Raw genomic sequence first — 19,777 nt, forward strand, 5'->3', positions numbered from 1 at the left:
CGAAGGTGAGTGTTTAGGTATTCACAGGATCAAAAGAGGCAAAGTTTCCTTACTTTACCAAAGGAAATTCAGTCTCCTCTTAGATTATATTGCCAATCTTCTTTACAAATCCTCGTTTTGTACTTCTAATTAGTTACCTTTGTTTTGTTTTGATCTCTCCCCTGCGCTTCCGCGTTTCTGAGCGGAATTCTGAGCGGAGCATGTACAAAACTGACCTCCATACATCAACTGCCCGAAACTGCTCCCATACAACATTGAGCACAGGCTAGATTACACTGATTATTACATTTTAAATATGGATATTTTTCTTACAAAAGTGCATCAAAAGAAGAAAGTCATATACACCTAGGATGACTTGAGGGTGAGTAATTCACAGACTAATTTTCATTTTTGGGTGAACTAACCCTTTAAGGACATTGGTACGTACAATTATCATGCACATCAAAGTAACATGAAATACAAAAATTTTAATGTGTGCCGTTCACAGACAAGATGCATTTAAGAGTGAGACGAGCATACCCACAATTTACTGGGACAGACATGGCTGTGTTCTCGTATCAAAACGTCCAATCAACAGACAGACTGACGATTTATCTACCGTTAGGACTGAGACCGTGTGATCCGACCAATGGCAAGACAGTTCTGTGGTTTTAAGCATGTCTCTTGTGAGGACAAAGATGTCTTGGACAATCTCACCTCCGGGTGGAGTCGGCCTGAGGCGGAGGGGTTGGAGGGGGCGGAGGATTGTTAGACCTGAGCTCATGGTGGTGAATGGGGGAGTTGGGGACAGACTCTAGGCAAGCAGGCGGAACCGAGCCGCCCGCCATCCCTTCTGCCACAACAACGCTTAGGTTCGGAGAGCTGGCGAAAGTGTTTGCAGGTTTTCTACTCTTATGCTACATTAAAAGGACACACACAGAAAGGGATTGTGGGAAGTCGGAGGTGATGGCGAACTGTAGCTTCAAGCTAAATGATGACAAGGTAATGAACATCATTTTGAATGTGGACAGGGAACAGAAATGACAGATTATAGCTCTGTTTCAAAACCTAGTGAGCTGACTCTCATAGGTGCCATCCTGAATCAATGTCTTTTTGAAAAAGGTTTAATACCTAATTTTGCTATTAAAATAATTATAAAACTTTTGCATCATGCATCCTTCAAATCCATACATACGGCTTAAGTGTGTGCAAAAAGTAAAAAAAAAATAAGGTGAGAGAAATGTTTATTATACACTTTTATTTCATTTAAAAATGATGATATAAAAATAGTCCAATAATAAAAAAAAATATCACCAAATGTATCTTTTATTATATAACATTTTACATTATATATATATATATATATATATATATACACACACACACACACACACACAAATACATATAGTTGTCCTGTCAAATGATTAATTATGATTAATCGCATCCAAAAAGTTTTTATTTACATAATATATGTGTATATTTATTATGTATATACAAATACAAACACATGCATGTATATATTTAAGAAAATGTTTATATATATATATATAAAATATAATAATATGAATATGTAAATATATAAAGGTAAATTTTTCTAAATATATACTGAATGTGTGTGTATTTATATATACAGTAGTGCTGTCAAAAGACCCGGTACTTCGGTACCAAGTCGGTACTAAAAAAATGAAAATGTTACGGTACCAGGTTTCTTTAAGTACCGGTGCTACCGAGTGCCCGGTCAACCCGGTTCTTTATGCATACAGCGCTATGATTTCCGCGAAGCAGAAAACGCAGACAGAATCTCAAAATTCAGTCATGAAAATGAAACTTACATTTTAATATGGACAGTCACTGAATTTGTCAAAGTTAGCATAAATTAATCAAATCAAATCTCCGTATGGACCAGTATCTGTAAATGTTAAGCCGCAAAAGTTGGTTGAAATATGAATCCTGCATGTTCTGCGCGTCGCGGGTTTGTTCACTACATAGACTGAAGTGCATGAGGCTTGCAGTAATTTCAGCATCTGCCGTCTCAATGAGGACATAAATAAATAAACAAAAAATCACCAGAACTGTTCTGAGTCCCTATACAAGCATTTTACCATTTCATTTGAGTAAAACCAGTGTCAATTTAAAGGTATTCACGGCAACCCGTCAAAATAAAAGGCATTGTGCCAGAAATATTACTATCATTTAGTAGAATGTATATGATACTGCTACTACAGTTAAAAAAAATGAATAAAACTTTTCAAAGAAATAAATCACACAATATTTCTTCCATGTTTTAATTTTAATAGAAAATCCCCTTTATTAACCAAAAAAGAAAATTTAATTAATTAAAAGACAAATTAAATTTGGGTGAAACTTGTTTACTGTTTTTCATAATTATATTACTTGTAGAAAAACATTAAACACAATTATAAAAAACTTTAAGTATAAAGAATGGAATTGGTTTTATTTTTAGTGATAAAAATGTTTTTTTTTTTATTAGCATATTTTTGTGTTTTGCTTAGGTACCGAAATTGGTACTGAGAACCGTGGATTTTCACTGGTATCGGTACCGAATACTGAAATTTTAATACCGTGACAACACTAATATACACTACATAAATATACACAGTACATGTACATATGTGTAACATAATGTAAACTAAAACTTTTATTTTGGCTGCACTAATACATATATATATGTGTGTGTGTGTGTGTGTGTGTGTGTGTGTGTGTGTATGTGTGTGTGTTCAGGTTGGTTTGGTATATTTCACAAAAACTACTCAAAATCATGTTTGATTCTATTGAAACCACCATTAGGGTCAATTTTGAGGTTTTACAGTATTTCCTATGAAAGCAGCACACGAGGTTTCAGAACAGAACTTATGATTTGGAAAGCAGGGTAGAACTTGATGTTTGAACATGGATATAAGACACAGACACAGAATGGCAAATTGCACAAACACAACTTACGCAACACAAAGAAAACGTTAGACCAACTAAAAGAACAGTAGAAGACTATTAATATTCTCTGCAGAAAATCCCATTCCAGCGGTACCTCTGTAAAACACACTTCCCATAAGGCATAACCTTTGAAGTATTCTTTTATTATATTCATGGATTCCATGAACTGTAGAGATGGAGTGCTTTTAAAAAGGTTTATAGTGTGTGCCTTTTTTTTTTACAATCAGATCAAATCCAATTTATGTGGACTTCAGAGGTACTCTTTGATCAGTATGAATGTGTCTCTCTAACCTTTATAAGGGGGTTTATGACCCCAACATTGGGATTGGTGTTGAACACCTTGTTGAATCCAGGCTCTCGATTCACCAGCTCCAGCTGATAAAACTTCTTGTCATCCTGGAACAAAGGAGGCACAGTCAGACCGAAAGGCCCTGTGCGGAAAAATCAGTGAACTGATATTGACTTTTGTCTAAAGACATTTAATGCTTTGGGATGAAAATAAATGTAAAGTACTACCCCTTCTACAGACTGTTGCGGTGCACACTTACCACAAGCTTCTTGACCAGAGCTTCTCTCTCAGACACCATTTCTCTGAGCTCTGCTATCACCTGGAGGTCCTCTGGCCGGCTTTCTCTATTTCTGAACTTCTCCTCCGTACCTTCCAACCTGCTCAACCCACACACATACAAATTAATAATTATACTGAAATAAAAACAGTGGCTCTGTCATAAAACCTACGACCTAGTCAACATGTGTAGGCATTATAGGCACAGTGGTATTTTAGGGTCAGATTTACTAATGTAAAAGCACTGATAGGTGGGGAAAATTCTGCGGGTGATTTACGCAGTCATTTCCATAATGTCCAGCGCAATCTAGACCCAAGAGAAGCACAAATTACCACCTGCTTTATGGTATGTTTTTTTTGGGAGTTACTGTAATAAATGGCGCAAATACCAGAAATTTGAGAAGCCTAAACGTTAGCCAATTGTGTTGAGTGATTCATTTTAATACTGTCCTTCCATAAATTTTACGTCTGAAAGGGAAACTCCTACAAATGCATATTCAGTAAGGTCAGGTACAAAAATAACTGTGTCCATGCCTTTTCAGCGCTAATGCTTCACTGCGCGTCTTTACTAAATTCTGACACTATTTTAATGCCAAAAGATGGTTTGCGCTGACACAAGCTGTTAGTAAATCTGTCCGTTCAATATTTATATAGATTTATAGTATTTAAAATATTACAATTTATTTATATTTTATGTTTTAGACATTTTTCATGTGCTTTTGTTATTTTTATTCATTTTATATATATATATATATATATATATATATATATATATATATATATATATATATTAAACTGATTTGTATCCCAGTTTAATTTCTAGTTATTTTTGTAGTTACTCAATTTATTTCTATTTAAGATTTTTAAGGCTTTTGTATAAAATGTATATGTAAATATTCATTTCAATTACAAAAACAGTAGTTTTCATATTTAACAATAACAACACTGCATTGGCAAGCTTTTTTAAGTTTTATAGACTACCAAAGTGATTTATAAACCAGCAAAGTACCATGTTGCTGTACTGTTGGTTGCTAGTAGAACCAGACTTCTTGTTTTTGCAAAAACTAAATTGATATTGCATATTTTCATTGCTAGCAATTTCTGTCACTTATGTTGCTTCAAATGGTCAATTTTCAACAAAAATCTATGACTTTTTTTCCTGCTTTCAGTGCAGGAAATTGCAAGTCAGTGTGAATGCTCCTTTAGGCATAAACACATACAGTATATCCTTCACGTTTAATCCCAGAATTGAATTGCAACCATCTCAGCAAAACTCAAGAAGAGTTTTCAAAATTCAAGAAGGCCAACAACAAAAAGTTTTGTTTAAAATAGTTTTAGAATCTAATTAAAACTGTCACCTAATATATGTTATGCAATTTTGTTTGCAAAGCAACATGCTAACATCAGACTCTAGTGCAATACTTTAATAAGCATCAAAAATAATTGATCTCATAAGAAACAATTACATTCGAGGAACAATTTTAACCTTAGAAGACCTATCAAGGCAGCTCACTAGGTTCTGAACCAGAGCTAATGTGATTCATCTAGCTGTCTTCTGAAATATTCATGAGGATATTACATTTAAATGATGTGTTTTGATTTTCAATTAAATTTGATATTCAATCTGTAAGTGAGATAAAGGGACTCACAGAATCTGCAGAGCAGAGATCTTGTCTTTTAGCAGCTCCTGAGCTTTGTTAAAATCTGACAGCATGATCTGGGTCTCTCTGTTATGAGAAGCGCTCAGCTCGTCAATCTCCCTCTCGAGGCGCTTAGAGAGATCCTGTTCACGAGCCCTACATAAAATCAAATCATTTAACATATGCAAAACAGTTTGTCCATTTACATACACTATTAAAAATCCATGAAGAACCTTTGGCATCCGTGAAACCATTCCATTGCACAAAAAGTGGAGAAATATTAAAATATCCCTCACACTAAAAAAAAAGTGGTTCTTTTTATGAACTGTAAACTGAAAGTTTCCCAAAATGGTTCTTTTGCGGCACTGCTGTGAAAACCCTCTTTTAGAACTTTTATATTTATAGTGTCAACAAATAGAGCAAATACTCTGGACAACAAACACATGCTTGGAAACGCACAAGCTCATTTACTTATTAGAACAAATTCCCTCAGTTCCCCAAAGAATATCATCTCTTTTCATGAACCAGGAATTAACCCATTTGAGTAAAACCCAACGAAATTTGTTTGTATATATCTTCCAGACACTTCCCACTGACATTGATGCGTTTATACCATCAGAACAGAAGTATGCAACTGAAATGATTAGGGGTGACCCCAAATAGTCGACGATTCGATGCTTCGATTCGAGGAGCCTGATTCGACTACCAATCTCACAGTCGAATATTCGCAGGCTGTTATGATTATGCCATTTTAACTATGTGGGGGAGCTCAAATGTCTGATTTCACATAGAACTTGCGGTTTTCTCCCAATAAGTTAATTTGCAGCCTGTTTAGATTCAAGATGAATCAAGATTAATATGCAACCTATTATGATAAAGCCATGAATAAGAATCTGAAAAGAAAGACGCTTCAAATTAATATTTTAAAGTTCGTGAATAAATCCAACCACCCCAATAGATTTGTTTCGCTTTCCATAATCTGTGACCTACAGAGGAGCATCTTGGCGGCAGGGATTTAAAACTTTACCAAGATTCAAACTGACACAGGCTGAGACTGGATTTTTTCGAACAGGTAGGGTACAAGTGATTTCAAAACATTTCAGCCGGTGTATATATATTGTGGATATATTATTTACCTGATATAAGATGCATTTGGTTTTGAGTCAAGCGCTTCATTTTAGTAGCCTACTACGGTGATATCTCTTCAGTGCACAGCGCGAGCAGGCCAAACTACAATGCAGAATATTAATAACTATGACTGGGACTGTCACACACATACCATTATAATGAGAACATTATAATAAACGATGTGAATTTTTAGAGTTTAGCTGCCGAGTTTCTGCACATTGTTTCGTGAAGAACGCGTCCACAAAAGGAGTTCACATTCAGAGCCCCGCAGATATGTTAAATTTTGCATTCGGACTCTTTTTGCAAATAGCCTTTAAGTCTTAATATTAATGTTATGTTGTATAAATAACAAAGCGTATTCTATATGAAATTATGAGTTAAATCCCATTGATTACAAACTTGCTATCAAATGCTCACTCTACTGGTCATCTTCAGGCGTGCACACGCAGCTCAAAACAGAAGTGCAGAGCATTAATAACAACTGTCATATAGGCTAACTTTATAATGAGAGCACTATTGTAAAAATTGTTAATTGTTATGGTTTCGCTGACGTTAAGTGTTAACTATCTTTAAATAAAAACATTATTTACCACGTTTGTATCTGCGAGGCATTTGTTTCACATTTTCCCTGTGTGTTAACATCAGTAATTTTGGCTGTCGAATGTCTGACTTGACTCAATGTATTTTGCCTCGCACCCAAACATATGATTCGACTATCAGTCGAATATCAGCAAGATTCGAAAATTCCGATTCGACTATGAAAATCCTTAGTCGGGGACACCCCTAGAAATGATACTGAACCAGAGAGCTCTGCCTGAAGGCGGTGGGCTTCTGCGTGGGAAATAGCTCTGTCTGCTTTCTTCCCACATTAGCTTCTGGTTCAGCTAGACTGACCTTTAGGATTTTATAATTTAATAGCTCATGAAAGCCAAAAAAGATTCTACACGTGCATAAGATGTAAGTTGCTCTTTTTGCATAAAATGAGGCTATCATAAGGTTAATACATCCTCACAGATGTTAATAAGTTGGTACCTGATCTGCAGATTGGCCTCACTGCGCACCCTCAGAACTTCTTTCCCTTTGAGCTCCAACTCCTTGGTCAAGGTGCTGATGGTCTCATTGAGCGAGTGGATTTCATGGTCCAGATCAGCAATCCGGTTCTTCCTGCAGCTTACCTCCTGCCTCAGGTCAGATATACGCCCTAGGAGGTCTTGTTCCTTGAGAGAGAAATCCACGAAAACATTTAAACATATACATATATATCGACTTTAACAGATGGATGACTGCGTGTCTAAACGAGGTGGCAAATGCAGTTTTTATAGTTTCATTACATTGGAATGATTCGCTTAAAAAGGCATTAGAAGATTTTGTGCCAGACCCAGAAGCTTTCAAAATATGTATATAGGTCACATTAAAAGAGATTCAACTGTGCTGATGTTATAACTGAAGTGAAACGAACACGAGACAGTATTAGTGTGTGTTATAGAGAAAGCCAGAGAGGGGGATTATAAATCAAATATGAAAATGGGAAAGGGGTGTAAGCCACGGTAAGAGCTCTCCCATAATTCAGAATTCAGTACCTCATTTTTTATTCATCGTGGTTATTCTTCAAACTTCTGTAAAGTGCAGCTTAGCTTAGAGACATTTTATAATAGCCTGACATTCATTTGACCTCTCAGTCATATTCAAGCCTTTCTACTGTGAAGCCACAACCATGTCTAGAATCTTAGGGTACCTTTGTGATATCAGGTTTTATCCAGACAGGAAGCAAATTCCTGGACCTTACACTGAATGTCCCATTCAAATGTGGGATTTTTTGGCATTCTTTTCGGTTTTATTAGGTTGGGGGTTCGATTCCCCGGGGACACATGATATGTAAAAATTGATAGTCTGAATGCACTGTAAGTCGCTTTGTATAAAAGCGTCTGCTAAATGCATAAATTTAATTTTAAATTTATAAAGAGTCTGCATCCATCACCAACCCAAAATGGCAAGTCTGCTGATAACTGACATTTCTGTTGGGTTAAGTATTGAGATACAGTGTGGGAGCATGCCTTGTAACTTTCAGAAATGCTCACATGTTCTTTGCAGCGCTCAATAGTGTCGTCCAGCTCTCGTTTGGCAGCATTGTCCTCCTTCAAATGGACTTGTCGCAGGTGTTCAATGGCACTGGCATGGAGATGATTGAGCTCAGACCGCAGGGAAGCTACACAACATAAAAAAAAACCAGATGCAAAACAAAATCAACTCAAACACACTTATTTTCTTGTATTAAGGGCCTATTAAGAGCCTAATTGTGGTATAATCACTCCAGGGTAGTGACCAGAAGGTTGTAAGTTGAACAACCATGAGCTATTATCATCATACCTTTGAGAGAAAAAATTTGCTCTGTAATAAATGCACTGTGAGTTACTTTAGGATAAAAACAGCTGTGAAAATGACTATTTACTGTCATGATATCAGTGTATATGAATATACTACAAGACGTTAATGACCTCATAGAAGGCTCTAATCTTGTAGGCTGGTGTGTGGTGCTGTAGTTAATGTGAGCATATGACTCACCTAGCATGGCTTTGCCCTCATCCTCCAGCTCAAAGCGCAGGGTCTGCAGCTCCTGGTCTGCCTGCTGCCGAAGGATTTCCAGGGTCTGTCTGTGGGCATCTCTCAAAGCATGTAGCTCCTCTCTCTGTTCCTGTTTTAGACGCTCCTCAAGCTCCTACACAAATGCACATGTACAGACGCAGAAGCACACATCCAATGCATGAAACAAAAGACCTAATTTGCATCTAAATGCAACATGATGAGAAAAAGGTGTCAATGAGAAAACTAGATTTGCATTAAATGAAGAAAATGGCAGAGCTTGCAAGGCAGCAAAAAACAATGTTGAAGTTTTAGGTAAGGTTAGGTTTTTTCATTGTGCATAAATGTAGCACTGCTTTTTCTCTATCATTTATTATTATTCCTGCAATTTAAAAAAAGCTTTTTCAATTCTATATATATATTGTAAGATAATTAATTACAATATATTGTAAAATGTAATTTATTCATGTGATGCAAAGCTTCAGTGTCACATTATTCTTCAGAAATAATTCTATTATTTGATTTAATGCTCAGGAAATATTTCAATGTTGAAAACTTTTGTGCTGTTAAACTTTTTCGTGGAAACTGTGATACTTTTTTCAGGATTCTGTGATGAATAGAAAGTCAAACAGCAATTCTTTTTTAAATAGATCTTTTGTTAGATGATAAATGTGAAAAACAGATAAATTTAATGCATCCTTTCTGAATAATAAAAGTATTCATTTCTTTAAAAAATCTTACACTGTACTGTAAATATTAGGGCTGTCAAATCACTAGTTTGCATTTACATATGTGTGTGCACTGTGTATTTTTATACTTTATATATATATACATTATGTGAACCAAACTTTTATTTTAGATTCATTTTCTAAATATATGTAACAAAGAGAAGATCAAGCACAGTTCAGTATGCAAATGAATGTTAAAATGAAACCCAATCACAATTTAGAATGTTATGATGACATCGTGGATGTTACCTTTCGAAGTCTGAACATTTATGCACGAAAAATCGAATTTTCTTTTACATTTTCAAACAAATTTCAGTCCAAAATTCAAAAACAAATAAGTGTGGATCATAATTTGGAAATTTTGAGATTAATCATGATTGTTTTATACTTTTTAGAGCCATAGCTTTAACTATAAAATCTAAAAACAAATGACAATATGAATGCTAATTGTTTAATATTTCAACATGTAGTCCCTAAAATTTCATACATTTTTCACACAGCATAAATAGGCCTTTAAATATAGAAGCCTATACAGTATCACTGACTTGGTATTTTAGGAAGGAGAACATTATATTAGTATAAGAGCAGCCTTCATATTAAAAAGTCTAAACCTCTGCATTAAGCCATTTGGACTGAATTAACTGCAGAAATTTGGGAAGAAGAATAAAAATTAAGAGGTTTTTCAATACAGTGGGTTAGTTACTAATTAGACAAAGCTTTACAGTATCATCTAATTAAAGAATCATTCCGTTTTGCTGTTGACACTCATTTTGTGGATAGTTTCTCTTTATCCTGCTGTTTTAATGCAATCCCACATTTGGGAGGACGAGATGACGAGAGGACATTTAAACAGTCCACCCAAAGAGGCTCTCTAACATGCAGCGCCAACAACCACATTCAAGGGTTGACATAAAAGAATGGAGATGAAAGCAACTATTAATGTTTTTTTTCATTATTTATTAATCCAAAATGTGGCCAAATCAGCTTAAAGAAACTTCTTTCCTGGCCGCAGCGGATGGAGAAAAGCCTGTTAGACTCTACATCACGTGTCTGCTTCAAATGTCTGGGCTTGCTATCGTAAAATATTCTGTGTAACACACAATTCTGAAATGAAACAACAGCTGCACACTGAGATGGATGAGAAACATGCTTTCACATGCATATTGTGTTTTAGGAGTAGACTGTAGACAAGGAAGGACAAAAAGGAGGGTCATTTACCATATGGATGTCATGCACAGTGGAGATTCTCAGTGTGGGGTGATAATGCAGGGGTGACAAATCCAGAGAATAAAGGAAACAGACATGCACAGTACTATGAAGGGGAAAAGGAGACAGTAAAGGTGATAATCAATACAGGATGACAGGCAGAGGCATCAAGACTATATGAAAAACAAGTTACGCACACACTACCGTTCAAAGGTTTGGGGTCGGTAAGATTTTTTAAAGGAATAGACACTTTTATTCAGCACGGATGCATTAAATTGGTAAAGAGTGACAGTAAAACATTTATAAAGTTACCAAAGATTTATATTTCAAAGAAATTCTGTTTTTTTGAAAATACTACTCAAAAAAGAATCTTGAAAAAAAATCACTGAAAACTGTTTTCAACATTGATAAGAATAAGAAATAATTCTTAAGCATCAAATTAACATATTAGAATGATTTCTGAAGGAAATGAAACATTAATTTAACAATGAAAACTGCAGTAATGGCTGCTGAAAATTCAGCTTTGCATCACAGGAATATATTCAATTTGAAAATATGTTATTGATTAATATTAATATTTAACAATATGACTGTTTTTATATTTGTAATCAAATGAATGCAGCCCTAAAAGAACCCCAAATGTCTGAACGGTCAATAACGTATTTGTTATATTAAATAAATATTTTAAAAAAATTAACTATAAACAATAAGAATCCTCCATAAAAATATGAATTGCATGAAAATTGTAAAATATAAAAACAAAATGTTAAACTATTTGACCAAACAAAAACAAATAATATTTGTGAGATGTGATGTGTGAAGAAAACAAAAATGAAATGTCACAAGCATTTCCAATCAAGCTCTAATTTTGTTAAATTATACAAAGTGTGAACAATATTATTTAACATTGTATATTCAGAATGCATAAAATACTAGCTATAAAATTAGTCTCAGCAAAACAAAGAATGTTCAAAGATTTTTCTGAATATGTTCCAATAATATGTGTAAAGTAACGAAAAATAACACATTTAGAAAGAAAAATAATGACAGAATTCTCATGTGACGCATGCTGGACAAACGTACATATTTGAATATTAAATACTATTGAAAAAAATATGAAAACTATGTTTCAAAAAAGTTTTCAAAAGTCCACAGGGCCAAAAGTGTCTATAATAGATGAAACACGCATCTACATCAGAGGCATTTGGGAGAGGGAAGCATATCTTCACATGCTCATGTCACTGTTTGTGACTGCATTTGTGCATGTCTGTGTATGTAAGGTGAAGGTACCCTAAGCTCAATTTGTTGCGCTTCATCCAGGTCCTGCATGGCGCAGCAGTGGGCTTCCTGTAGACGGCACTCTCTGTGCTGATGCTCCAGCGCCAGCTCCTGCAACTGCTGCGCCAGGTGCTCGCGCTCTTGGCTGAACTGCACCTGCAACTGCTGCAGCGCATTTTTTGACTGTGACATCTGTAGCTCCAGGCTCTGCTTCAGCAGAGAGATCTGACACAAAAGAAACACAAGTCCAAATGACTCGTACAGAATACCGAACCTTTAGAGAGAGGGAAATTGTGAACTGTGGATGACCTATATTTGGATGAAGGTAAAGCAGGCAACAGTCAGAAAGAAAGTAGCAGATACTCTGAAGACAAAAGAGAAAACTGGAGCATTGAGATTTGGATTTAAAGTCACTGCAACAGCAAGAACTTAAAAATATTTTCATTGCATCAACCAGCATGGGAAATGAGTCATTATTCTGAAAATAAAAAATGACAATACCACAGCATCTGAAATGTTATCCTTTCCAGAAATAGCCCTGTGGTAGAGATGAAATATAACATCAAATGCATGCAACATGCTATTACAAGAATTTTGACTGCTGTCTTTCCGTTGAGCATTATCATCAGTTTTATGCAAGTAAAATACATTAATTCAGATATGCTCAGCAGCATTTCCCGAACTACCCCAGGATACCCTAAATGAGAAAATGTAATTCAAACTGCTAATTTACTAAAAGAATAATGTTCTTAATCTTCATACGATTCAATATATAAAAAATGATATGAGGCCTAAGATAAAGAAATAAAGGAAAATCTTGCGAAAGAAAATAAACAGGCAATGGTGAGCAAATCTCTGCATGCAGCAAATGGTAGGCCGAAAATAGAAACTGACGCAATAAAATGAGGGCAAAACAAGAGGAGAGTGTTTCATGGCAGACTTCAGTACCTAGACTACAATGCATTTGAATTCACAAGCTGATTTGTCTCAACAAACTGTTGAGGGACTTAGAATCTGGGATTATTCAAGGTTGAGGAACCATGCTGGAGTTGATTTTAAAACCAATCTGTAACCTCCATACAGACCAAAGTCTATCCGCCTTGATGAACTCTGAAGGAAATAGTATTTCACAGAGCCTTCATTGCATTGGGATGTACCTACATGGCAATTGTGGCTGATAATTATTCTTTTTAGAATTACATACAGACTTATATAATTAATTAAACACTGAATTTTTATAATTTTTTAATCAAAATTACTGCAGTAATAGTCTATAGTAGGAATCTTTACTTAAAAATCAGACTGTCAATCAATTAAAAAAATAATAATAAATCAATTATTCAGATGAATCATAGTTTAGTCACAGTAAAATTTTGATAAAATGACACAAATAAAGATCATTATAAGAGAATAATTTATTATGGCAGAGAAAAGCATCAAATATATATTACAAACAGTTGCCTTCACCATTGGGTCAATATATTAATAATTTTATTTCATATATTTGAACATAAGCCTATCACTGGCAATCCGTTTTCCAATCCATTTGTCAATCCCTCTGAATTAGACGTAGGGGCCATTCACAAACGAGCAAGGCCATAATGATTAATTGTGATGTTTTTATATAATTAATAGTATTATTTAAATATCATTAATCATACTAGAAGGAGGTGTTAATTTGAATGTGTATTACAAAGATTGATAACTGTTTAGTAACCTGAAACAGAACACAGTTTGGGAAAAAAGCCTTTATACTAATATAGTCTGCTCATGTAAGCCTGATGCCAACAACAAAATGCAAATTGTGGCCAATATTGATATAGAGTCATTTTACATATACAGTATAAATCCCTAGATTCACATGAGATCAAGGGCACTGAACTGAGAAAGCACTAAAGATAGACAAAGAACATTAAGAGATGCTGACAGATGTCTGACATAGCAACTTTTAGAGGCTCTTGACATAAGCGACAGTGACAGGACTCAAGAGAGACAGACTACAGGAGTCAGGCTGTCACATTACAGAAAGTGCCAAACATGCAGAGCATCATGGTAAATGAGGATGCACACACCATAGACTGTGTGTTTTTTTGCTTAAAAATCTTTACTAAATATCTAGTATTTTCACTCTCACTTGATATTGAGACCAGAAAAGCCTTGAGAGCATTAGAATTTCAAAAAGAACATCATGTCAGTCTAAAGTAAATGGTGGATGAAAGATGTTGACAGATACACGGCTGACAGTTACTCAGATAATAATAGCAGCTATGGGACTTATTATGGTCTCAGAAGTCATACTATTCCAAATTAATATATTCAAGGAGACATTTGATGGAAAACATGAATTTCCTTGCTCTTTTAATATAAAAAAAGGTATGTAGATAATACTAATATATTCAAAAAGCAGTCCAGACAGGCTTAGTTTCAAATTCATGGTATTTGATGTCTTATTAAATAATTAACGTGCATTTAAACATATATATTTCATATTCAATTATTTTGTTCTAATGAATGATCCAGTTACACAGAAGTTAACAGAGGTCTTTTAAATACAGGGGTCATATGATGCAATTTCAATTTTTCACAGTACTCACTGTCTGTAAGTACATTTTTATATGAAAAGGATTTTCCACTGAGGATTCAAACGAGAGTTTTGAGCAGTGTAGAGTAGTGCTTGTTGTTTGTTGTTTCTCCGATCACAAATGCAGACATTGTTTTACGCAGTAAGATACGCAACAATGCATAAAAAAGACAGTATAAGTCACCATAATCAGTAATTATGTCCCCACTGGATGCAACAAATGCCTCGTTATAGGGGTGTCGTTGGCGCAGTGGATAAGACACATGCCATTGGTGTGAGTGACCCGGGTTCGAATCCACTGTGAGACACCAATGTGTCGCTGAGCAAGACACTTAACCCCTAGTTGGTCCAGAGGCATGCGACCTCTGACATATATAGCAAGTGTAAGTCGCTTTGAATAAAAGCGTCAGATAAATGTAAACGTTGTTTGTTATGGGTTTTATTGGTTTTGTCTCATCGTGCCAGGACACATGGCATCACAGTATGGTAAGTGGCATAACATTTCCATCACATGCTTGAGGTATACGGCCAGTCACAATGCAGTGGACAGCTAGCCAATCAGAGCACGCATCATTTAACAGAACGTGTTTCAGAAAGGCAGAGCATAGAGGAGAAACAATAATGTACATTATGTGAAAAAATAATGTTTATAAAAACATTTGTTTTAAATTCTTACATTTTTATTTGATTTTTACAAACATTTGTTACTTAATTTTTTTTTTGTAATTTATTTGTTGCATTTCTTTTGTTTCTTTTTCTTACAAGCATTTGTTTTGTTGCAGTTTTGATAACAAGAATCCTAAAAAAAAAGTCTTCAGGGAAAAAATGCTACAAAAATGTAGAATACACCTCTAAAATGTGGACTGACAGGTGTAAATGACAAAATATCACCTCTGTGACCTTCCGTTACCTGTTCTAGGAGGTCCTCCACCTTCCTCTGCCAGCTCTCTCTGGCTGCCATCATCTCCAGGTCTCTCTGCTGGGAAAGTTGTGTCAGGGCCCCCTGTTTCTCTGCCTGATATTCAGCTGTGAGCTCTTCCCGAAGACCCTTAAGCTCAGCCCTGAGAGCAAACAGAGAAACAGGGGGTGAGACTGACTGAAACAGATACAAGGACACATGGATGTGTCTTAGAAAGTGAGATATTAAAATTACACAGATGTCTCCATAACCTTCAGCTTACTGTATACTGTGTGCTACTGTACCATTGTGCAGATTAGATGTTAACCTTATACTCTTGTAATTAGCATATTTAAATCCAAATTCATGCCTGTGTAAGAGGATTTGTCACAGGCTTTGATGCAGGATAGACTGCACCTATTTTAGAACCATTTTAGACTTGATTTGCTGTGTGCACTCTCTAAAAACCAAACACTGTGTATAGTCACAGTTTATTCAATTTAATGCACTGTGCACAAACAAATCTTACTCTGCTTTTAGCCTTGTCTTCTCTACAATAATGCATGACTCATATGTTTCGTGCAGCACCTCAGAGCATCGGTCCACTTGAGATCCAGCTCCTCTGTGATTTTGTCCATTTTCTGTTTTTCCTCGGTTTTGATAGCGATGACCCTAGCTTCATGTTGCTGTTTCTGGGTCTCTATCTCCTCCTGTGAGCAGATAATGACTCATCATGGGAAAAGCAAGGAGAGAGCAGTTTCCAGTAGAGCTGATAATACAAATGTCGTCTTTAGGCATGCAAGCTCTTTCTGCACTTTGCAGGCTTTAGCACAGAACAAAAGCGGTGCCTTAAAAATTGAATGAGGCTTAATTTTTCTTTTAACATCTCTGCCACGCTCCATTATCCGTCTCCTATTGCAGTGATTGCCACACTGAATTCCTGCTTCTCCCTCTAAACGATGAGATGTGTCAGTAGTTTTCACGCTTCTAAAAGCATATTATATCAACATCTCTAAACGTTTCTTCTATTTTTCTATCAGAATGAGATACTGACTCAAAATGCACAGAATTTATGATAAATGGAGTAAAAGCAGTGGAGCACTTTACTTGTAGATCTGTGAGCAGGTTGCTCGTCTCTCTCACTCTCGCCCTGGTGGCGTCCAGCTCCATGAGAAGCTTTTCCTGGCTGTCTTTAAGACAGGAGATGTGATTCTCAGCAGTATCCAGATTTTTTTCACTCTCCTTCACGAGATCCTTCAAATGAGACACCTGAGAAAAGCCAAAAAGACAGTCAAACACATGCATAAGATTACATGTCTTTCTTACAATGCTGTAGACTACCTTACATACAGTATATGTCTTGACATAATGAATAAAATCAAAATTTTTAAAGATGTCAATTACATTAGTTCACAATACTAGATTTACATTACATGTGTGTGTGTGTGTGTGTGTGTGTGTGTATAATACAATTTATTACTTTAGTTAAATATTTCAAATTGACATTCTTCTTCAGAAAGTGACAATCTTTATAGTGAAAAAGAGTTGTTTTGGCTTTCTCAGTTTACCATTCCCTCATGTCAGATTAAATTACAATAATCAATATAATATAAAATATAAATTATATATATTAAAAATATATACTATATATAAATTATGATACATGGAAGGTAAGATACAGTTGTCATATTAGGCTGACATTGAAAACAGGCAATATTAATGTTAGTGTTAAATATAATAACATTAACAGCTACTGGTGAAAAAACATGAAAACAGGGTTATTGAAAAATGTAAATTGGTTTATTGCTGGTTTAAGATGGTTTATCAGCTTGGTCCAGCTAGCATTAAACAATCAACCAGTTACAAATGAGGCACATTAGCTAGTAATGCAGCTGACTAAACCAGTTTGGACTAGGCAAAAAATGCCAAATCTAAGACTAGCTGTGTTTTAAAGCCAAAAAGTTCATAAATAGTTGTTCATCTAAACCTCTTGGTTGGCCATGTTGAGCTTGGTAGTGAGTTCCTCTCGTATGGTCTCCAGTTGCTGTTGCAGGTGGTTTCTCTGCTCTTCCAGTGACAGACGCCGGATATCAAACTGTTGTCTCATCTCCTGGGAAAGTAAAAATAAAGAGAAAACATCAGAAAATCCATAGAAGGCCAAAGAAATGAGAGGTGAAATCAGACAGCAGGACAATCTGCTGCTGAGATCTTTTTCAATTTAATTACACAGGAGCTGTAAAAGAGATTTGTTGAGAGAGGTTTTCAGAAATAAAGTGACATGATTGTCATGAGATGACAAGAAGATTAGTCTCAATACGTGTTGTGATTGAGAGCTGTTTTGAGTGCTACGAAAACAGTGGGAATAATATCATTGTCACATCGTCATCACTGCAATGAGAAACGGCTGTTTGCATAATCAACACCACTCAACGAGGAGCAGAAAATGTAATTTGGCATAACTCTCAGGGTTTCAATAGATGATTTGGGAACAGTGATAATCCACCAGTTGTGTTTAATAGGACTAAATATTCATATTTTTTATTTGTTTTGCACTAAGACATTGCAGTTTATTTTTATTAAACAGAACACACAGAATAACAACAATCAAAATAGAATGAAAATAAATATCTAGTGCGATAATACTAATAAAGCAAAAATATAAAGCTTATTATAGATCTAAATTCATATGAACAAATATTCTTATTAACTTAAAGGTTCACCTAAAACTTTTATTTGTATCCAAGATGTAGATTAGTTTGTTTCTTCATCAGAACAAATTTGGAGAAATTTAGCATCACTTGAAAATTTCTCCAAATTCTGTTCTGGTCAAGAAACAAACTTACATCTTGTATGGCCTGAATGTGAGTAAAGTTTCATTATTTTTCCCTTTTTGGGTGTACTATTCCTATTAAGTACTGAATTCATGGTAAAAAAAAATAAAATATATATGTATATATATATATATATATATATACAACCCGAAGGGACGTTTTTTAAATTTTAATAAAATGAAAACTAAAAGACTTTCAAATCACATGAGCCAATATTTTATTCACAATAGAACATAGATAACATAGCAAATGTTTAAACTGAGAAAGTTTACAATTTTATGCACAAAATGAGCTCATTTCAATTTTGATTTCTGCTACAGGTCTCAAAATAGTTGGGACGGGGCATGTTTACCATGGTGTAGCATCTCCTTTTCTTTTCAAAACAGTTTGAAGACGTCTGGGCATTGAGGCTATGAGTTGCTGGAGTTTTGCTGTTGGAATTTGGTCCCATTCTTGCCTTATATAGATTTCCGGCTGCTGAAGAGTTCGTGGTCGTCTTTGACGTATTTTTCGTTTAATGATGCGCCAAATGTTCTCTATAGGTGAAAGATCTGGACTGCAGGCAGGCCAGGTTAGCACCCGGACTCTTCTAAGACGAAGCCATGCTGTTGTTATAGCTGCAGTATGTGGTTTTGCATTGTCCTGCTGAAATAAACAAGGCCTTCCCTGAAATAGACGTTGTTTGGAGGGAAGCATATGTTGCTCTAAAACCTTTATATACCTTTCAGCATTCACAGAGCCTTCCAAAACATGCAAGCTGCCCATACCGTATGCACTTATGCACCCCCATACCATCAGAGATGCTGGCTTTTGAACTGAACGCTGATAACATGCTGGAAGGTCTCCCTCCTCTTTAGCCCGGAGGACACGGTGTCCGTGATTTCCAACAAGAATGTCAAATTTGGACTCGTCTGACCATAAAACACTATTCCACTTTGAAATAGTCCATTTTAAATGAGCCTTGGCCCACAGGACACGACGGCGCTTCTGGACCATGTTCACATATGGCTTCCTTTTTGCATGATAGAGCTTTAGTTGGCATCTGCTGATGGCAAGGCGGATTGTGTTTACCGACAGTGGTTTCTGAAAGTATTCCTGGGCCCATTTAGTAATGTCATTGACACAATCATGCCGATGAGTGATGCAGTGTCATCTGAGAGCCCGAAGACCACGGGCATCCAATAAAGGTCTCCGGCCTTGTCCCTTATGCACAGAGATTTCTCCAGTTTCTCTGAATCTTTTGATGATGTTATGCACTGTAGATGATGAGATTTGCAAAGCCTTTGCAATTTGACGTTGAGGAACATTGTTTTAAAAGTTTTCCACAATTTTTTTACGCAGTCTTTCACAGATTGGAGAGCCTCTGCCCATCTTTACTTCTGAGAGACTCTGCTTCTCTAAGACAAAGCTT

General features: G+C 35.6%; 1 protein-coding gene across 3 annotated transcripts in view; it reads right to left on the bottom strand.

The window, feature by feature from the left end:
• The window catches only part of fam184aa (family with sequence similarity 184 member Aa), a 31,015-nt gene that overhangs the window by 2,033 nt on the left and 9,205 nt on the right, over positions 1 to 19,777 (bottom strand). Inside the window, exons 6-17 of one of the 3 annotated variants that reach the window (XM_059520056.1) lie at positions 17,523 to 17,645; positions 16,643 to 16,804; positions 16,124 to 16,245; positions 15,548 to 15,698; positions 12,069 to 12,281; positions 8,827 to 8,980; positions 8,343 to 8,470; positions 7,297 to 7,481; positions 5,146 to 5,292; positions 3,480 to 3,597; positions 3,223 to 3,327; positions 697 to 896 (exon numbers count right to left, since the gene is read on the bottom strand). In XM_059520056.1, coding sequence (XP_059376039.1) covers positions 697 to 896; positions 3,223 to 3,327; positions 3,480 to 3,597; positions 5,146 to 5,292; positions 7,297 to 7,481; positions 8,343 to 8,470; positions 8,827 to 8,980; positions 12,069 to 12,281; positions 15,548 to 15,698; positions 16,124 to 16,245; positions 16,643 to 16,804; positions 17,523 to 17,645 — 1,808 coding nt within the window. Of the gene's footprint in view, positions 1 to 696; positions 897 to 3,222; positions 3,363 to 3,479; positions 3,598 to 5,145; positions 5,293 to 7,296; positions 7,482 to 8,342; positions 8,471 to 8,826; positions 8,981 to 12,068; positions 12,282 to 15,547; positions 15,699 to 16,123; positions 16,246 to 16,642; positions 16,805 to 17,522; positions 17,646 to 19,777 lie in introns of those variants that run through there. The other 2 variants (XM_059520057.1, XM_059520058.1) reach the window with 2 other exon arrangements.

The sequence above is a fragment of the Carassius carassius genome, chromosome 32, assembly GCF_963082965.1.
Source record: "Carassius carassius chromosome 32, fCarCar2.1, whole genome shotgun sequence".
Lineage (NCBI taxonomy): Eukaryota > Metazoa > Chordata > Actinopteri > Cypriniformes > Cyprinidae > Carassius > Carassius carassius.